The 21,632-nt window shown below is 42.6% G+C and overlaps 1 protein-coding gene across 7 annotated transcripts in view; it reads right to left on the bottom strand.

Moving 5' to 3' along the window:
- The window catches only part of ODAD2 (outer dynein arm docking complex subunit 2), a 165,096-nt gene that overhangs the window by 108,922 nt on the left and 34,542 nt on the right, over positions 1 to 21,632 (bottom strand). For all 7 annotated transcript variants that reach the window (XM_039523975.1, XM_039523974.1, XM_039523977.1 and 4 more), the window contains 4 exons: positions 19,862 to 19,984; positions 19,495 to 19,639; positions 471 to 617; positions 26 to 235 (listed from right to left, as the gene is read on the bottom strand). In XM_039523975.1, the coding sequence (XP_039379909.1) occupies positions 26 to 235; positions 471 to 617; positions 19,495 to 19,639; positions 19,862 to 19,984 (625 nt within the window). The remainder of the gene's footprint in view (positions 1 to 25; positions 236 to 470; positions 618 to 19,494; positions 19,640 to 19,861; positions 19,985 to 21,632) is intronic.

Raw genomic sequence — 21,632 nt, 5'->3', positions numbered from 1 at the left:
AAAGTGGAAAAAAATATCTACTTACTAGTCTCTTGATTCCGCCATGCTGTCTTACTGTCCTTCGTGCTCTTTTAAACTTGGCAACATTAGCAATCGTTTCAGCTGCCAAACATTTCAGATCCTTATCTGGAGAATCTAGTATTTTCACCATAATTTGTAAGCCCCCAAAATCAGCAATTGTACGTCTGATTTGTGAATTCTGACTAATTTCCTTCAGGATTTTTAAAGAACCAATCTAAACAGAGGAAGATATTAAATGTGAGGCATTATTTAAGAATATATAACCATTTTAGCTAGCAATCATTTAAAAGAATAGGTTATCTAACATGTTCTCTCTTTTACATGGAACCCTTTAAACAACACTTCTTTATACCATATATTCCATGGGATGTGGGGGTGGGGGAAGAGGGAGAGCATTCTAATATTAGCTAGCATATACAAGGTCAATTTATTTAGACAAATTTACTTACCTTGCATTTAATTTCTTCTGTATCAAGTAAATTAATTAGTACTTCAAGACCTCCAACATCTCTGATGGCCAGTTGACAAGTTTCTTGAGCCAAGTTAAAATCTCTCATTGAACATAATGCAATTACTGTAGCTGTCTGGTTACCTCCCTAAAATAATGTAAAAATTATTATAGCTACAGGTAAAACACAACCTTATTATTAAATAAACATACTGAAATTGACCCTATGTATCAGTTCTTGGCCCTTCACTATTTAACATTTGTATCAGCGACATGGATGAAAACATACAATTATTACTAATAAAGTTTGCAGATGATACAAAAATGGAGGGAGTAGTAAATAATTAAAAGGACAGTTCACTGATATAGAACAATCTGAAGGGTCAAGGTAGTTATTCAGCTGAACATGAGCTTAGAGAGCAATGCAGTGGTTAAAAGTGCAAATGCAACCCTCAATGTATATATAGGGAAATACTGAATAGGAGTAGGGAGGTTATATTATCTCTGGATATGTCACTGGTGCTACCATTACTGGAATATCATCTGCAGTTCTGGTGTCCACTGTTTACTGTAGATAAATTGCAGAGGGTTCAGATAAGAGCCACAAGAATGATTAAAGGATTAAACAATATACCTTATATAGAGAGAGACTCCAGGAGCTCAATCTATTTAGCTTATCAAAGAGCAGGTTAAGGGCTGATTTGATCAAAGTCTAGTAAGTACCCACATTGGAGAACAGAAATTTGATCATAGAAGGCTCTTCAGTCTAGCAGACAAAGGTACAACAAAATCCAATGGCTGAAAGTTGAAGCTAGACAAATTCAGACTAAAAATAAGGCACATATTTTAACAGTGAGGCTAATTAACCATTGGAACAATTTACCAAAGGCTGTGGTGGATTCTCCATCACTGGAAATTTTCAAATCAAGATTGGATGTTTTTCTAAAAGATCTGCTCTAGTCTAGTTCTATTAGATGGAAGGAGGAATTAATTCAGGGAAGTCCTATGGCCTGTGTTATATCAGAGATCAAACTAGATGATCACAATGATCCTTTGCAGGGGCGGCTCTAGAGCCCAGCGGGGCAAGCACCCGCCTGGGGTGGCCCTTTCCCAGGGGGCAGCAGGCTGGGCCACCGGAGCCCCGGGACGACCGGGACCTGCCGCAGGGCACGACCGCGGATTCGCTGTTGTCCCTCAGCTGAACTGCTGCCTCCCAGGCATGACCGCCGCAGCTCAACGAGCGCCGGCCACCAGACGCGCGCGCCGCGCGCGGGAGGTCCAGCTGAGCCGCGCGACCAGCGGACTCCTCGCCAGTCATGCCCCAGGCAGGCTGCCTGCTCCTCGGCTGGGGCACCTCCCGGGCATGATTGCTTGGGGCAGCCAAATTTGTAGAGCCGCCCCTGATCCTTTGTGACCTTAAAATCTATGAATCTATAAAATTCCTACATCCAAACATCCTTTTGAACTCTACGAAAGTTGGGCCAACATCTAGATCTACAGGGAACTTAGGTCAGCATGTGCAAGATTAGTGGCTACTGAGCATGTGCAGTACGGGGTGACAGAGAAGTTAGTTAACTGAGCAGCTAGCTGGTCAGACCCCATTCATACTGGTCACAACTTGTTTTAAAGGTCAGAGCTGTCAATCAGAACTCTGAAATAATGGTTGATACTGGGCATGTACATTTCTTAGAAAGGTATATTAGGAGAACATTAGAGTGCCACATAAAAGGCCAGCTAACAGCAGGCAAATTTGCACAAGAAGATCTGCACTGGAGAGAGATTCAATCAGGAGAAGATGGGAACTGGAAGCCAGCAAAGAGAAAGCTGCTGAAAAGATATCAGAAAAGCAGCTGCAGAGAGAGAGAAGAAAACCGGAGTGGAGCAAAGCTGACTGACCAGCAACAGTGATTAAAGATTTACAAAGCAGCAACAGAGATTTTAAAGGGATACCAACGGATTTATAAAATAAGCTCAGGACGGGATTAACCTTTTGTGGGCTCCGGCACCTGGACCACAGCCCCGCCCTCCAGTCCACCTGCACTCCCCACCGAGGCTCCGCCTCAGCTCGGCCTCTTCCCTCCTGAGGCCTCATCCACGCTCCACCTTGAGGCTCTGCCCCCCACTCTGCCTCTTCCCCCCAAGACCCCACACACCACTCGCATGGGGGCAAGAGGGCAAAAAGAAGCGAGCAGGGGGTGAGGCGGGGAAGGGGTGGAGAGGAGCAAGCAACAGGAGGGGCCTGGGGTGGGGCGACAGATGGGATGGAGGCAGATCAATGGTCCAGGCATTGGGGCCCCTTCTGAGTGTGGGCCCGGTGCCATGGTGCCATTGTAAACCCAGTACTGAGTAAATTTGCCAGTTTTTGATATAATTTTTAGTATAGTATAGTTTGGCACAGTATTTAACGTGTGTATGCTTGGAATGTTTGTGTTTTAATTGTATTTTACTTCTATAATACTTAAAGTATTATTTAAGAACTGCTGTCAGCAATTTCATAGAATCATAAGACTGGAAGGGACCTCGAGAGGTCATCTAGTCCAGTCCCCTGCACTCATGGCAGGACTAAGTATTAGACCATCCCTGATAGGTGTTTGTCTAACCTGCCCTTATTCAGCGAGGAGGAGGAAGTTAACATTGATAGTGCTCTCAAGTCAGCGATCAGTGAACATTTGAGAGCCCTTCATGAAGAGTTCTCACACTACTTCCCAGTGCTACCAGAAGCACTTCATTCCCTGGTGAAGGACCCTTTCAGTGTGACAGCTGAGCAGTTACCTACTGATGATATTCACGCACAGGAACAGTTTATTGACATGATCAATGATGATAAAGTGAAAGCAAAATTCACACAGCTGCCTCCAAACCAGTTCTGGTGCTCAGTTGCAAGTGACTACCCACTGGTGTCTGAAATGGCCCTGAGAGTCCTTCTGCCATTTCCCACTACCTACAAATGCAACAGTAGATTCTCCAGCCTTCTCACAATAAAGACGACATCTCGAAACCAGCTGGATGTGAAGGATGACATCAGATGCACCCTTTCTAAAACAACACCAAGAATAAAACTTCTTGTGTCAAATAAATAGCATCATCCATCTCACTGATTTTTGGGTGCTTCAGGTCATTATTTGCTGTCAAGTATTAAAATAAAATTCTACTTAAAAATAACTTTTCCACTTATATTTAATTCGATAAAAATGTATTTTAGTCTTAATTTAAAAGCAGTGAGAAAAGGTACATTCATTTTAAGCAATAGGGTTTAAATTAAGTATTTAACATAGTGTTAAATATCAAAAATGTGTTTTTAATTTCTAAGGGGGGTCGCACTCAGAGGCTTGGTGTTCGAAAGGGGTCACCAATACAAAAAGTTTGAGAACCACTGATTTAAACTATATGTTATGGTAGTCTGAATGCTCTTTAACTTGCAATAAGAGATTGGTGTCAGGGATTTTGTGCCTTGTTTAGGATTTTTAGATTATATTGTATTAGGGATTATTAGTTACTTTTGTAACCCCTTTGGGGTTTAGAGAGCACGGTCCCTTTAAATCTTTTTCCTGAAGGGGAGAGCAACAGGGTGTGTCAGGAGCTCCAGACAGAAGGGCTGCAGCAAGCAGGCCCTCACAGAGTGAAGCAGCCAAGAACCTGCCTGAAACCTGGGAGGGACAGAGTGGCCAACCGGGGACACCCCAGGACAGGAGCCAGGAGGAGCACTGTGCCAGGGAGGAATCACCTGAGAAGGCCAAACCAGAGCTGGACCCAGTATCACTACTTCCCAGAGCTGCATGGGGCTGTGAGTACTGGGGCTTGTGACTTTGCATTGGGAATAAGGAGAGAGGCTGTTAGCTAGTTAAGTGGGGAGGTTGTCGTTCTTTGTGGCTTTGCAGAGAGTGGCACAAGAGGGCACCGGAGGGGTTTGTTGGGGAAAGTTTGCTGACACCAAAGACTACCATGAGCACCCAAGACTCACTGGACTGGAACTTTGCCCAGGACTCCTGAACATTGTGTGCAGACATATTGCTCAGTGTCTGCCCTTTCAGACTGTACCACTGGGCCTGATGGCAGGAGAGAGATCACTTGATCATTGCCTGTTAGGTTCACTCCCTCAGGGGCACCTGGCATTGGCCACTGTCGGTAGACAGATACTGGGCTAGATGGACCTTTGGTCTGACCCGGTACGGCCTTTCTTATGTTCTTATGTTCTTATGGCCTTGAGTTGAATGCAACCCTGTTTTACCGCTCCCCCTATATTTCCCCGTTTTTCTCCTTTCACCCCTCGGTAAATAAATATTTCCCATTCCTACATTCATTATACTTTCCTGGTGTGTGTTCACTCTGGGGGGTTTGTGACCCTGGAGTGGGAGGGACTTTCCCTGTTGCATTCCTGCGCACACCTTCTCTTGGCGAGAGCTGCCTGCAGAGCAGACTCCATCTTCGCCACAAGGGCACTAAAGTTACACTTTAATAAAAGATATTTTGTTTTGAAAAGAATACTGCCTGTGTCAATTACCTTATCAGAAGGTTATATCCGTGTCCTTTAGTGTTTCCTTAACAACCTTGGAAATGCATACCTCAAGGACAGACTAAGGGGACAATAGGCAGGTTATTATAGGGGCATCCCAAAATCCATATTTCAGGGTAACAATCTCACCCACCTTGTCTCTCTAAAAATAAGCCTGATTGTTTGTTTAATCATTACTATGGTTCTGATTCCACAAGGTAATTAAGCATGTGCCTAACTTTAAATATTAGGTAAACCTACTGAACACAGTACATTTCATACCAAAGTACTGTGTAATATTTTCAGCAGCTTTCCTAGAGAAGTGATTTTTTCCCCTGACATATCATATAGCTGGCCTGTCTAAATAACAGAAAAGCCCAAAACTATAGCAAACACTGTGGTCTGAGAGTTCAAAAAGGCTAACAGTTGTCTTTTTACAAAATATATAATCTTAATATCATAGCTCAGGTTATAGATCATAGGAGCCAACTTCTCCTGACACCGGTGGGTGCTCCCGCCCCCGGGCCCCACCGACTCCACCCCTGCCCCGCCCCACCCCCATTTCAACCCTTTCCCCAAAGTCCCCGCCCCAACTCTGCCCCCTCCCTGCCCCTATTGGACCCCTTCCCCAAATCCCCGGCCCTGCCTCTTCCCCGCCTCCTCCCCTGAGCACGCCACGTTCCTGCTCCTCCCCACTCCCTCCAACAGCTTGTTTCGCTTTGAACAGATGTTTTGCGGCGGCAAGCACTGGGAGGAGAAGTGGGGAAGGCACGCTCAGGGGAGGAGGCAGAGGTGAGCTGGGGCGGGGAGCTGCTGGTGGGTGCACAGCACCCACCAATTTTTCCCCATGGGTGCTCCAGCCCCAGAGCACGGAGTCGGTGCCTATGTTATAGATATATTCTAAATTTGCTTTGCTTTATAACAAGGTGTGCAAGGACAGGTGTTTAAAGACACATGCCATTTCATTTCTTTACGCGCATGTAAGGAATGTGTGTCTAGCACTCCCAGTGATGTCTTTTCCTTTAAGGAATACACTCACTAAACTGTAACTATACTTTAATTCATCATGCAATAATTCATGTTATAGTTATCTATTACATATGTAATGGTTGACATAAGATATTTGGTATGTTCCAAGTATTTTAAAAAAATTCTTATTCTCCCATATTAAATAAAACAGAATATGAAAAATATAGCTTACTATACATTTTTCAAGCAAAACCCCAATAAAATATTTTTCATGTCCCAAAACATTAGTTCTGCCACATAAGTAATACTACTGGTGACCACAATAATTATTTCTCTTTCTTGTAGTTATCATTACACAAGTCATACAGCATAGATTTTAACAAGCATGGAAATAGTTAGTGCCCCATTAAACTTACACAAAATCATGTGTTGTATGCAAACTGAATTCTACTGGCACTTCAACAATCAAGTATAAGACTTTAGATTAAATGCAGATTTAGTTTAAAATGTGTATCTCTTCTTATATAATGATACAGTATAAGTATCCACAAACTAGATGAAAATAAAATATAAATTCTAAAACAGAATGTGTGCTATGCTAATAAAGCATTTTCTAGCCAGTGTCAGTATAGTAATTATAAGTTCAATATTAAGGTACACGTCACACAGTTGAGAATTACAATACTATAAAAAATGGCCACACACAAAAAATCTTACCTTAAAATAAAATCTACTTCAAAGTTTGTCTTTCCTTTGTTTTCACTTTTTAAAGGGTTAAATGGAACGATTTCTTAGAGTTCTAGACTGTACAGTAAAATCTGCTTAAAAACTTAACAAAATGTATACAAAGCCAGATATATTGGAAAATGATATGATCAGCATATATAAATTTGGTATCCCTGGGCCTGACTGCTCCTTCTCTGAGAAAACTGATGGGAGGAAGGAAGATAATAGTGAGGACATCTCTGTGAGGTTTCCTTTGCATAAAATTTCTCCACAATTGTTACATTGGGGGCAGTCCACGGAGCCTATCCACCAACCCTGCAGATTCCTCGGGACCTAAACAGATCCACATTGAGGCCTCTACCAGTAATGAGTCTCCAGAGGCCTTCCGCAGCTCATTCCATAGAATCAGGGCTGCAGCAAAACACATTGAATTCCATCAATTTTTTGTTGTTGTTGTAGTAGTAAACACAGATAAATTCCCAGAAAAAAATAAATAAAATAAAAACTGAAAACTAAGGGCCCTATATGTATGATATGTTCAGCAGAACAGTTTTGTACACTAGTGAGCCCCTAGATGTTCAGTTTTGTTTTGGCTTAAGTTTTAGTTCCAACTTTTCATTTTAGTTTATAAAACACAGGTCAAGCAGGAACTTGTTAGAGATGAGTTATGGACAAGTAGAACTGAGTTATGGAATAATTCCCTGCCCCATTTCCTGGATGTTCTGGGGCCTACAGCCTGGCAGCACATAAAAAGTACAGACTAATATATCCAAGGCCACTGGAAAATCACAAGCATGATAAAAATCATAAATTCCATAATGTTCACATTTCTCTACAAATTTCTAAGATATTCCAAATTACTATTGTTTAATTGAAAATTAACAACTTGGTACTGGCAGTCATGATATGTCTCAATGACAGCAATGGCATACATGTTAGAAAACCACGACACCAGTGGATTACCACTGTTGCCATACTTTATGCGGGGGGGAGAGTGGCATTGGGAGGGGAGAATGATCCATCAAAAAAACTGTTTTGTTATTCTCTCTCTGAGTGGAACCAGAGGGTATAACAGGGCAATTGCTCATTTTCTCCTGAGACCTCTGTCATGCTGGGTACCACAAGTGTCTATTCTGTCACCAATTCTCCTCAACCTGTACAGTAATGAGAGTATTAGGGAAGATAAGAAGCAGTGTGGCTCGTGGTGTTTCAACATGCAGCTGATACTCATATCTATATCTCTGTTCCATCAGATTTGGGCTGTGCAGCTTATTGTCTTTCCCAGAACTTTGCCATGTCTGGGAGTTAAAGGGGAAGGAGACTGGGGGGTGGGGAGGAACAATCAGAATAGACAGAGGTAATATCTGAGCCCTTGAAACAAGGGAGTTTATCAACCTCTCATTAATCAGGTTTGCAAACTGGAGAGCCTGTTAGATACTTAGCTGCTTCTAAATGTGTTAATAAAATAAATGGTCTGGGGTACTTTTTATCCAGCTACATTTGATAAGAAGGTTGTGATCATTTATTTCAGATGCAACTTAGATAGTAGCCCATTCCACTGTCACCTTCAGTCTGGATTATTGAAATGCACTCTTAATTTGAGATATATTTGAAGACCAATTAGAAACAAACAGCTAGTGCAGAATGTGACTGCCCTCGTAGTATTCCATGCAGGGAGATATTACATCCAGAGAATGTGCTGGCTTCTAGTTCATTTGAGGTGCTTGTTTTGATATATAAAACTCCAAATGGTTTGGGCCCTGGTTACTATAAGAGACAACTTCTATCTGTTTTATCCCAGTATTTGAGGTCAATTTTTGATGCTTTGTCTTAACATCCCTAGATGTGTATGTTGGGGAGCTGGACACTGTTGGGAAGAATCCTGACTCTAGGCATTGCTTCATCAGAACCAAAAGGTAAAAAAATACCAGCTAACAGGGTGGTTGAAACTGAAAGGGCTGGACCCCAACCAGTTAAATACTGCCAATTAAATTACAATTGCAATGACGCCGAAATGCCGCAGAAATTCGGCGGCAACGCCTCTCGATGACACCGCTTGTCGGCGGCAAGCGGCATTATTGAGAGGCATCGCCGATGAAATGCCACAGAAATTTGGCGGCGTTTTGGTGGATGCTCGACCACCAGTCAGGACGTGGGCGCATTTAGAAGCCCAATGTCCCAAAAATTGGCAAATTTGCAAATAGTTTCAGGTCAATTGAAACAGATTTTTTTCAGCAAATAAACTATTTGTCCAAAACACTTTGCCCACCTCTACTTATAATAATAATTCTTAGTTCTAATATAAAATCAGCATCTGCCAAAAGTTCCCACCTCTGGTATCTATTGTAAAATGCTGACTTTTTCATGATAACCACTGTAACTGTTATAAAATAGGCAGGCAAACTGTAAAATAAAAATTCTACGTTTTTATGTTTTATTCTTTCCTTTGTTACTGCTCACATCATCTAAAGAACTAAAAAGATTCAGACCAAATACTGAAGTTGGGAGTTCAAAAGGCATTTAGATGTCATGGAGAAGAGTGGGTATAAATAGATTAGATATTTAGTAGCCAGAGCTGCAAAGTTAGCCAAATACTTTTCTTGGAATATGGCACAGAATTTCTCTTATACAAGTGTTACTTTCTGCCAAGTAACTGTCCACCCTGGTAGTTGAAGAGCAGCAATATTCACTTGTTCATTTTGGATTTTTCAATTTCAGTTAAATTACACCCCCTTCCCCCCCACAAAAAAAGTGCTCATTGCCAAGCACACCACAAAAAATGTCTGTTAAACTATCTGCATGGCTGTAAGTGCTGAAAAAGGCACAATGCTCTGGCACAGAATTCTGGAGAATCAATGTGAGAGGAGGGTAACTGTGCTAGAGAAAGGTTTCAAGCACACATTAATATTGTTGCCCCCTTTCAACCCAAGTGGCTAGTCAAAGTTTGGGGCACTGCAGATGTTCCAGCTGGGAGCAGAAATTGGTGATAATCAGGTATTTCTTTTATACAACTTTGTTTATTTACAAAGAATGAACCAAGTCCTGTTTCTGTGAACAAAGAAGAAATCAAATAGCAGGAAACAGCTTGTTTTTCTCACAGCACCAAGAACACTCATTTCAGCCTACATCCCTGACCCAAAAATCTCTCCCTAGGTTTGTTCCAGGGTCAGCCACCATGCTTTTAGCTGCTCTTTCTGACTCCCTCTCTCTCTCTTTCACACATACACACACACACAATCCCAGCTGTCGACCTGCACCCAAGGGCTCAGCTGCCGGCCCCGTGCCTGCCCCGAGCTATGACCCCAGCCTTGGCCCCTTTACCTCTGTCGGTGTTAATCCCCTCCCGGAGCCATAACCCCGCTCCTGGTCCCAGCTCTTGGGGGGGAGGAGGAGGAGTGGACAGGGGTAAGGTGAGGTGTGAAGTAAAAAGTTTGGGGACCACTGCTTTACAGTTAGCTGGCTTTCAGAACCCTCAGTACAAAAAGTGTTTCAGAACAACTGCACACAACCCCACAGCTAAAGCCCTCCGCTCATTCAGTCCAAAAACTCTTGGGCAGGTTCACAACCCCCATTTGTCTTACATGGTGGGCCTGTGATTAACTTATTCTGAGAGCTATGTTAATTGAAGGGTCTCTTCATACCTAATCTCAAAGAGGTTTTTGATCCAAGCATTCACCAGTACCTCACAGCATGACAATATTGTTATATATTTCTTAAAACCTGTGTCATATTCCAGCAAATTGTTCTAATTTAATAATATGTTTATCTGCACAGACATACGCTACTGTTCTTCAGACTATTACAGAAGAGAAGTGGAAGATAAAATGCCACCCATTTTATTATTTAATAGAAATTACACTATGGTATTATCATATGCAAGTCATAGGCAATGTAGCTCTCTCAGATGTGCACACACATGCGCGCGTGCGCACACACACACATACGTCCTGAAAAACTACGCCTGAGCTTTTTTGTAAATATAATATTTCAACATATATAAATATAACTGAAGATATACCTTCTCTTATGCCGGATATGTCACGAACACTTGCCCACATGAACAAGTATGCCAAAAAATCTACTCAGTACGGCCAGAAGTACAATATTTGCACTTGAATTATAAATTAATTCCATGTGCTAGCTAAAGTCACACTTCATCAATAAAGAGTTTCCACCACTGTCTGTGGTATTGCACTGCAGCATCTTTTTCAGCTTTATTGGACCCTTTGGAGATTTGTTGTTCAGTGTAGCCAACAGCCTCTAGAGAATTGTTTTGTTTAAGAATATCTACTTTCTAATTAATTTAAAAACTTGTGTGATGTTGTTGTGTATATGTGTACTGTATGTGTGTGTATATATATATATACACACACACACACACACACATAGGTATGCATTCTGAATTTTGGTAACAACATTGTTGCTTTATGGAGATAGATATTAAAATTCCTCCTTTCAAATATTAATAATTTTCTGAGAGAGATTTCTTTGGGATGAAATTTCAAAATTTTTCAGTGATTGTTGCTGACAGGTCAAACAAGATCTGTTCAGACTATTTCTAAAATATAAGAGCATGAGAAACCACAGTTACAGTAGTAATTGGTTTTTTTCCAATATGTGAACTGGTCAAATCGTCTTCCACTTTCAAACCATTTTTGCACTCTGGTAATTCAAAATGGCTTCATACATACATACCTATTTGACCAGTTCACATACTGAAAAAACAATTACTTACTGTAACTGTGGTTCTTCGAGATGTGATGCAGATGTGTATTCCACATAGGTGTGTGAGTGTCCAGCTCCTGGAGCTGAAGAATTTTGCCTAGGCAAAAGTGTAGGAGGTGGTGCTCACGTCTCATGCTTATAGCCCCTCCCCGAGCAATATAAGGCAGCACCACCTTGACACCCACACCCAGTTTCTTTGCACCGAACACTCAGAGACTGGACTCTGATACAGAGGGTATGGAGGGTGGGTCGTGGACATCTCAAAGAACCATAGCTACAGTAATTCATAATTTCTTCTTCTTTGAGTAGATGCAGCATTGTATTCTATTTTGATGACTAAGAAGCAGTACCCACCACAGGAGGCAGGGCTTGGGCTCTACTGAAACAAAGATTGCAGGATCACCGTACCAAAACATGCTCCGGAAGATGCAGTAATGGCATAATGGTTCATAAATGTATGTATGGACAAACACATAGCAGCCCTGCAAATGTCCAGTATTGAGATGTCACTGAGGAATGCTATTGCCGTTTCTTATGCTCTTGTAGAATGAGCTTGCACTCACTGAGATGTAGCAGAAGTTATTTCATATGCAGTCTTGATGCAGAACGCTATCCATTTAGAGATCATCTGTGAACGCTTACCCCTTCATATGATTTGCATATGACACAAACAGGTGAAGCAAAGCACAAAACAGTTTAGACCTGCCTATATAGAAGGCTAGACGTCACCTGATATCTAATGTATGGTGATGCTGCTCCTCCAGAGGTGAATGCAGTTTAGGAAAGAACATGTGTAAGTATACCGGCTAGTTCAAATGAAACTAAGAAACAACTTTAGACAAAAATGTTGGATGTGGTCATAACATCACTTTGTCTTTGGAGAACTGGGTATACTGAAGCTCTGCCATCTGAGCTTGAAACTCACAGGCTCTCCTTGCAGACATTATTGCTACCAGGAATGCAGTCTTCTGACACAAAAGCAGAAAGGGACAACATGCCAGGGGTTTGAACAAAGGTCCCATTAAAGCTGCTAGGACCTTGTTAAGATCCCACATAGGAAGCGGCTCTTGGATTGGAGGATGGAGATGAAGAAGCCCTTTTCAGAATCTTGTTATCATGGCACTGGAAAAGAGTGATCTTCCCTGAATGGGAGCATGAAATGCCAATATTGCTGCCAGCTGCACTTTCAATGAATTAAGTGCAAGTCCCGATGACTCAAGATGCAGCGGGTACTCCAAGGTGTCCTGAACAGAAGCCAGTGTCAGCTGAATTCTGCTGGCCAATGACCATACCAAAATCTCTTCCATTTACTGAATAGGCAATTCTGGTAGAGGGCTTTCTACTGTTAAGTAGGACCTGTTGAACAGTCACCAAACATTGCACTTCCTCTTCATTCAGCCATGAAGCAGCCATGCTGTGAGATGCAGGAAGCTGAGTGTGGGATGTAAGGTGTGACTGTGATTCTATCTGAGTAGGATGGGATGGAGAAGAAGGGGTATGGGAAGTTGAACTGACAGCCTGAGTAGTTCAGAGAACCAGCACTGCCTTGGCCATGCCAAGACAATGCGAATGAGCTTGGTCTGGTCCATCTACATCTTGAAGAAGACCTGTGGGATGATTGGGATCAAGAGAAAAACATACAAGAGAGCTGACTGCCAGCTGAGTTGCAAAGCGTTGGACAGGGAGTCCCTTTGAGAGCACAACATATGACATTTCCTGTTGTCCCTCATAGCAAACAGGTCAATCATATGAATGCCCCAAACTGCGAAGATAACCCAGAGGATACTTGTCTTCAGGGACCACTCATGACTCAGGTAAAAATTCCTGCTGAGCTTGTCTGTGAGATGATTCTGGACCCCGGGCAATTGGTCACCTATCGGAGTGATACTATACTTGATGCAAAACTGCCACAATCTGATTGCCTCTTGACAGAGTATCCAGGAGTGTGCTTCCCCTTGCTTGATCACATAATACATTGTGGTGTTATTGTCGGTAAGTATGTGAACCACTCAGTAACTGCTATGGTCCAAAAGAGTGTGACAGGCATTGTAGACGACCCAAAGCTCCAGCACGTTAACATGCAGTGAGTATTCCTGCTCCCATCACAGACCTTGAACTTTCAGCAACCTCAGATTGCTCTCCAGCCCATCAAGGAGGCACTGGTGACAACAGACATGGTTGGTAAGGGCTAACAAAGGGAACACTCTGACAAAGTTTCTCCAGTCGAGCAAGACCAATGTAGTGTTGCTGTAAGAAAGGACTTCCTCTCTAGACTTGCCCCTCAGGAACCAGTCATCCGGATATAGGAAGATATGGATTCCTTTCTCCCTAAAGTATGCCATCACCAAAACCATGCATTTGGTGAAACCCAAGGGTCAGAAGAGAAGCCGAAGAGAAGCACTGAATCCTGAAAATGGCACTCTGCTATGATGAATCAAAGGAATTTTCCGTGGCTTAGCAAATTTGCCACATGAAAGTAGTGTCCTAAAGGTCCAGAGCAGAAAATCAGCTGTTCTGAGATAACATGAGGAGGATAGTCAGTAGAGTGACCATTTGGAACTTCATGTATCTGATATATTTGTTGAGGCTGTGAAGGTTGAGAATAGATTTACCCCTCTGTTAGATTTGGGCACCAGAAAGTACCGGGAATGGAAGCCCTAACTGCAGTGTTTCAGTGGAACCTCCACCACCACTCCCAAAGCCAGCAGAGAGTTAACCTGCTCGAGGGGCAGTACCTCATGAAAGGGGTCCCTGAAGAGAGATGAGGAGCAAGGGTGGGGAGGAGGGACAGAAAGGAACTGGATGGCATCGCCTGATTGGACGGTGCTTAAGACCCAGCTTTCAGTGGTGATCATGCCCCAAGCATTGTGAAAGTGGGCCAGCCTGTCCCCAAACAGAGGGGATAGGGAGAAGGAAGTGACATCTGGAACATTGCTCCACACCAAGGAGTCAAAGTAGGTGTTGGGGGTGCAGGGCACTGGGGAAGGCATGTCAACTGGCCAAACCCCAGAACTGATGGCTTCCTCCTTTTGTCTCTATGCCTCTTTCTGGGGTAGACCTGCTGTCTTGAGGGAGGTAAAGGATTCCCAAATATGTGCTGATGATACTGCTGCTTCTGACCACTGTAGTGGCACTGTCACACCCCAATGGCCCCCTCCCTAAAAGGGCCTCCTGAGGAGGCAGATCAGCATTGTATGTTGCTAACGCTGTTGCAGGCATTGCAAAGTATTCTGGGAAGGGTTAAAGGTGTGAGTGTGGAGTGGAAGATTCCTTTGCAGGTTGTGAGAGGCCGAAGGGGGAGAAAGGGAGAAGAGAATGGGTTAACATGACAACTCAGCTCAGCCCGAAGATAAGACGCGAGCTCCAGTCCAAGGTCATTGCACTCGAACAGACTCTATACAGCAAGAAGTCTGCAGATGTACCTGGATCTTACCCAACCCCAGAAAAATAGGGAGATGGTGAAGGCCAGCAAGGGGAAAACCAACCATCTCACATCCCTGAAGCCGGTGTATTTTGGGAACACTGAGAAGGCCACAAAAAGCCGGTTTGGACTGGTACAAAGAGCATGAGGGACTGAGGTCCCTGAATGAAACGCCCCCAAAAAAACCCAGGACTTAAAACCCTCCTGAGAGTGGAAGCAAATTGGAGATCAACAGCGGACCCCAGACGACCTGTGCACAGGACAGAACTCCTGTCCACCTCTTCCACCCAGGCTTGCCCAGCCCCAGGTAGTGCGTGTGTGAGTATGAAAGTGGGTTAGGGCTTGGGGCACTAACGCTTTCTTCCTTCCTCTGAGTGATCTGGGGAACCCCCAGCACTCTCCGCTGTTATTTTATTAATAAAGCTTAAAACTCACTAACTTTGTGTGCTCCGTCATCTCCTCCCCAATGATCCTGCAGCCTCAGCCTGATCACCTGATGCCTCAAGAAGATTGGTAACAGAAATCTGTCACATTTTTGGTGGAGAATTGCGGGGGGAGGGGGGGTCTTGTGGAGTGCACCAACTAGTCTGCCCTTAGTATTTCATGTTTGCTCTGCCCGGCATGGTTATTTCATGTTGAGGATTTTATGATTAAAGGTGTGCCCCAAGGACCACATGGTAGCTCTAGACCCCTTGAAGGAGTCCAGAGTCTCATCCATTGTGTCCAAAAAAAGCACGTGGTCATCGAAGGGCAAATCCTCCATGGCCTGCTGCACATCGGGAGCAATGCTCGAATTCTGCAGCCAGGAAGCCCTTCTAATGGTCACTGCTAATGCCATCACTCTGGCCGAAGTATCCGAGACATCCAGAACGAACTGCAATGAAGTCTTAGCTACGAAGGAGCCTTCAGTGATAAAATGCCCCAAATTCCTCCCTCAATGCTTTGGATAGGTGGTCTGCAAACTTAGACATAGCCATCCAGTTCACAAAGTCATATTTGGACAGCATTGCCTGCTAGTTAGCAATGCAAATCTGCAAGGATGACGAGGTGTAAATCTTCCTACCCATCAGGTCCATCCACTTAGAGTTCTTATTCTTGGGAGTGGACTTAAATCTGCCCTGCTGGGTTCTATTGTTCACTGTGGTTACAACCAGGAAATTTGGAGTCAGATGGGAGTAAAACCCCTCAAATTCCTGCACCAAAATGAAGTAGTGTTTCTCCATGTGCTTTGCAGTAGGCAGTACCAAAGCTAGTGTGCTTCAGAGAAACTTAGAAGGCTCTAGGGGCAGATGGCTTCAGGATATTCAACAACTTATGGGTATTCTCCTTCAGGAACTCCACTTGAATACCCAGGGAAGCACCCATGCACCACAAAAGTCCTTGGTACACCTTAAAATCCTTCAGTACCCAAGAAGAGGAAGAGACAGGCATTGTGGAATCGTCCGGGGACGAAGATGATGTGTTTAACTGTGCCAGTGCCAGAGCCAGATCCTGCTCCTGGACTGACAGACCTGGATGGGATGACTCTGGAGGCTCCAAGAGGGGAAGGTTCACTGGTGCATGGGCCCGTGGCAGATGGATGGTGTCTGACACAGACTTACCCAATGATCTCACCTTAGAGAAAGATGAGGAGTTGGAGCTTCATGACCGAGGAGTATCTCACAGATTTCACAGAAGACACTGGTATGAATATGGCATTGGTGACCAGTGGGCACTGAGGCCCTCATCCCAACCATGAGATAAGTACCAATCCTTGTACCGAAAGCACTCTATAAATGTGGGTCAAGCAATGGGGGGAGGGGAGGAGACACAGAGAGAGAGAGAGAAAAGATCCCAACCTGGCCATCAAGGAATCCCACGATTTAGGGGATAAAGGTGGAGTCAGTCCTGAGGTTGTGAGCGACCAGTCTGACTCATCTATAGCCCAGAATGAAGAGGGAACTGGTGCTGATGGTGGGAACAGTACCACCGGCACCTAGTACACCTCCATCATTTCCATTGCTGAAAGCAGCGTCAACCTGGAAGTCATCAGCGGTGCAGAAGCTGAGAGCGGTGAGTGCTGCCACGGTAACACTGGCAGCGCCGACAGCAGGGGTGCCAAAGAACTTTCTGGTGCTGAGGAGGTCCCTTGTGCCAAGCACAGCACCAGCCCCACTTCCACTGACTGTGGAAGGGAAATATGGGGGTGTGGTGCTAACAGACCCACTGGTTCAGCAGCCCACACAGCCACTGTGGCTATAAATACCGCAGCCCTGACAAAGTCCTGGATTAAGGGAGAAGTAGGGACAGAAAAGCAGAGTAGGTCCATTGTCATCTGATACGCCACTGGTAGGGAAACCACCGGTACTGGCATCGCCGTTGTCATTACCTGACTCAACAGATGGCCTGGGGCCAGAACCAAAGCCAATGGTAGGAGTCTCTGACCTCCTTGCGCAGTACTGGGGAGTGGAAGACGGGACTTGCTCCATCCTGCGCACCAGCATTCAAACCATACCAGCCTGTGTGCCTTCTAGAGGATGCATACAAATCCTCACAAGACCTGGAGCAACAGTCTTATGTGACCTTTTCCTCAGTACACTTGATGGGGAGCAACTTCTGTCTTCAGAGAGGCACCAGCTCCAGAGTGCAAAACAGCGACATTCTCAGAACCCCAGGGCAACCCCCAATCCAACATAAGCTTCAATGCCAAAGCAGGTTGCATGGCCTGTTTGAACAGGTACTGCTTTATATGAAGATCCCTCACCACCTCAATCCATTTTGTGAACGATATGCAAATTGAATATTGCTCCTTGATGTGCGCTTCACCTAAGCACAGCAACCCCTGTATGTGAGGATCGTCATTGGGGATCGCTTCCCCACATGATGGACAATGTTTAAACCAGGCAAATACTTAATCTAAAGCTAACTCACACTATATTAAGGGTACTAATTAACTATATACAACTAGAAAAAGTCATTAAGAAAAAGAGATTGCGAGGTTAGGAACCATAAAGGGCTGCGACTCCAGCCACAGGAAATAAGAAGGAACTGAGAGGGGTTAGGGGCTGCCTCATATAGCTGGGTAGGGGCTGTGAGCACAAGGTATGAGCGCTGACTCCTATGGGAACTAGTAGGCAAAATTCTCTGGCTCTGGTGCACTGCATGCGCACATACACACACACACATCTAAAGAGAATACATGGCTGCATCTACTCAAAGAAAATTGGGGGTAATATGCAGCAGCTGTATTATGTATATCAGGGCCCTGTGAGGAGGGACAAGTTGTGAATTACACTGCAGGGAGAGACGATAGCAATCTTGTCAGTATGGAGGTGAGTTCACAGGTGGGGATAAGGGTGGGGTTTATGGGAAACCAATGATAGTAATGAATTCCAAAGCCAAGGACCCAGTCCCAGTTACCCCAAAGTTCAAATGCAAAACTGATAGCAGCATCCATCAGGGCAGATACATAAAGAGAGGTGGTCTGTTGAGGTATACACAAGCCCAGACATTAACATCAACATCCTGAACTACACTTAAAAGCAAACAGAAATAAGTGCATTCTGCCAAGGATAAATGTATTATGCTCAACGCCAGTAGCACCACTGAGCAAGCAAGATGCCACATTCTGCACAACATTAAACTTCCAGATGGTCTTTTAGGATAGCTCCAAATAGCTTGCAATATAAAGGTCCAATCTAGAGGTGGGGAAGGCATAGAGAACCATGGCAATGTCTGTATTCACCTGTGGAATTTTTTATGCATCCATTACTATAGCATCTACAGTAGATTCTACATACACAAATTAAAAGGTGTCAGTGAGAGATGGATTAGAAACTAGCTAAGAGACAGAGAGGAGTCAGTTAAACCTGCTGATCTTGGTTAAAACACTGGAAACTGCTGAAGCTTTGATTACATTGCATTAGTGGTATCACTGTTGCTAACACCAAGGCAACTGAACGACTGATAGCACCAGTGGGAATTCTGTCTGATGATTTTCGAGTGTGGACAACGTTGTATACTTTATAGTTTTATTAAAAAAAACCAAATAATCCTATGCCAATTATTAGTAAATTATATTATTTTAATTCCTTGATAAACTTATAAAGGAATTCTCCCTGAGGGAAACACATAATTGGCTTAAAAGTGCCATGGAATGGTGTTATTTTTATTATGTAACACATCAACTGCATTATAAATATGTATATGCTACTATATATTTTCAACAATAGTCATAACAATCAATATTTTTTTTTGCTTTAGGAGATTCCTATTTGTCAGACAATTTCTGTTCAGCTAACAAACAGTTGACATGATACAGGACAACATTAGGGTTACTTCAGTAATGCATTAATCACAGTTGATGAAAGACTTTAGGCAAAGTATTCTAATTTAATAAAAGTTCTTGAAAGTTGTTATCCACATAAAGAAATATCTTGGAATACTGCACCTCAAAATGCAAAACAAACAACAATAATTCATAAAGAAGAAATCATTTAAGTTTTAAATAACATCAAATACATAATTAAATAGATGGACTGATTCAGGGGACTTATACTCCAAAAAGAGCAAATAAAAAAGTCTAAGAAAGGGGAAGGCGATAGGAATGTCCAGAGTTTCAGAATTTCAATATATGAGCTATTCAGCTAAATTTCAACACCTGAGTCTTCAGCATTTTTATAATAAAAGAACTATTAACATTTCTTTTCATACCTTTATGTATTTTACTAGTTTCTGAATTTGCCAGTATTCAGATGGCAAATCAGTGTTCCCTTCCTGGTGACGTTCAGGCTGTTCTTCATCTTCCTCACTCTCAGAAGAACTTTCACTAATTTCATCAGATTTTTCTGACACTTTACTAGTAACAAAAAGACAAAATCACTTACTTTTAAGTAGTTATTGATTAATGTAAACAGACACAGGTATAACAAATTGGACAAGATTTTTCTCATGTAAAACTTCATTAGAAAAAAAAATTCATATTCCGATTTACCAGCTATTGAATGAGATTACAATTACTGTATGTGCTAAAAGATAATACAAGAATGGAATTAAAGGGAGAAAAATGAATATGCTATACCGTTTTGAAACTGATTGTCCTTTAATAGGTCCAGGGGGAAGGATATTGGCTTTTTTCTTGCTTTCTGGAACAATAGATCTGTTTTCTTTTTCTTCTTGGATAACTTTGTTTGCAGCTTTGTCACTGAAAATATTCGTTTTTGTTAAACATCTTATTTTACAGTTCTATAAATATTGTATCTGTTCTTCAATATCTGCACAACAATATCAGTATACAAATGTGTGTAAATTAATCTGTGTAATGATCTTCATTAAGAAGTTACACTGTTTAAATTGATCAACTCTGCTGCAGAGTATGATACTTGGAGTATTTTTCCCCACAGTACATTTTCAGTGGGATTAAATAGAAAGAGAGCATTATAAAAATTAGCAACAGAAGTTATTGGATTTGAAATGTAAAGATTTTATTTAGGGGCCTAAATTTCTATTCAGACAAAGTTTTGAGGATTCGTAGAATACCAAGAGTTGTCTAAACAAGATACAGTACAACTTCACTGATTGTTTGTTTTCAATAGAGCCGCGTATATACTTGCTGATTCCTTGCACAAGGCTCAGTCCTTGCCCCCTAAATGTTTACCTCATAAAAAACAGAAAAAAAGACAATCAGTAGAGAAGGAGGTATGGGTCAACATTTTCAAACCTGGTTCCCTAAAGTTAGGCTTCTAAATCCAAATTTAGGCATCTAAATAAAATGGCCTGATTTTCAAGGTACAGTGAACCTCCAGTTCTCATTGATTCAGACAGAATTTGTGGGGTGCACAGCACTTCCACAAAATCAGGCAACTTACATTTAAGTATGCAAATCAAGATTTAGGTGCCTAAATTCAGGCATCCAGAGTTGAAAATTATTGCTACAACCATAAGTAAAATGGTCAATGTTTTAATTGGCCAAATATAATTCTAAAACCACTTTTTTTTCATTGTGTGAGATATATAAATCATCTATGCGAATCAGCAGGTAGGCACTGCAACAGAAGCTGTCCTTTAGCAAGACCTGAACGAGAAGAGGGTAGGAGCCTTCTCAGTTTGCTAATCTGTAGTTCAATAATCTCATCAAGACAAAACCCAAACAAAACAGAATATTCTTTTGCTCAACAAAGTTAATGAGATCTCACTGACAGCTTTTTTATAGATTCATAGGTTCCAAGGCCAGAAGGGATCATTCTGATACTCTAGTCTGACCTGATGTATAACACAGGCCACAGAACTCCCCCAAAATAATTCCATTTGAACTAGAACATTTAAAAAAATCCAATTTTCATTTAAGAATTGCCAGATGTGGAAAATTCAGCACAACCCTTGGTAAATTGTTCCAAAGGTTAATTACCCTCACTGTTAAAAATGTACACCTTATTTCCAGTCTGAATTTGTCTAGCTTCAACTTCCAGCCATTGGATCACATTGTACCTTTCTCCACTACACTAAAGAACTCATGATCAAATATTTGTTCCCCATATAGGCACTTACAGGCTGTAATCAAGTCACCTATTAACCTTCTCTTTGTTAAACTAAATAGATTGAGCTCTTTGAGTCCATCACTATAGGGCATGTTTTCTAATCTTATAATTATTCCCATGGCTCTTCTCTGAACCCTCTCCAATTTATCAACATACTTCTTGAATTGTAGGCACCAAAACTGGACACGGTGTTCCAGCAGTAGTCGCACTAGTGCCAAATATAGAGATAAAATAATCTCGCTACTCCTACTTGACATACCCCTCTTTATGCACCCCAGGATCACATTAGCCCTCTTGGCACAGAGTCGCACTGGG

The sequence above is a fragment of the Mauremys reevesii genome, linkage group 2 (assembly GCF_016161935.1).
Source record: "Mauremys reevesii isolate NIE-2019 linkage group 2, ASM1616193v1, whole genome shotgun sequence".
NCBI lineage: Eukaryota > Metazoa > Chordata > Testudines > Geoemydidae > Mauremys > Mauremys reevesii.
The sequence above is the reverse complement of the archived record's forward strand: the minus strand, read 5'-3'. Positions and strand labels throughout refer to the sequence as shown.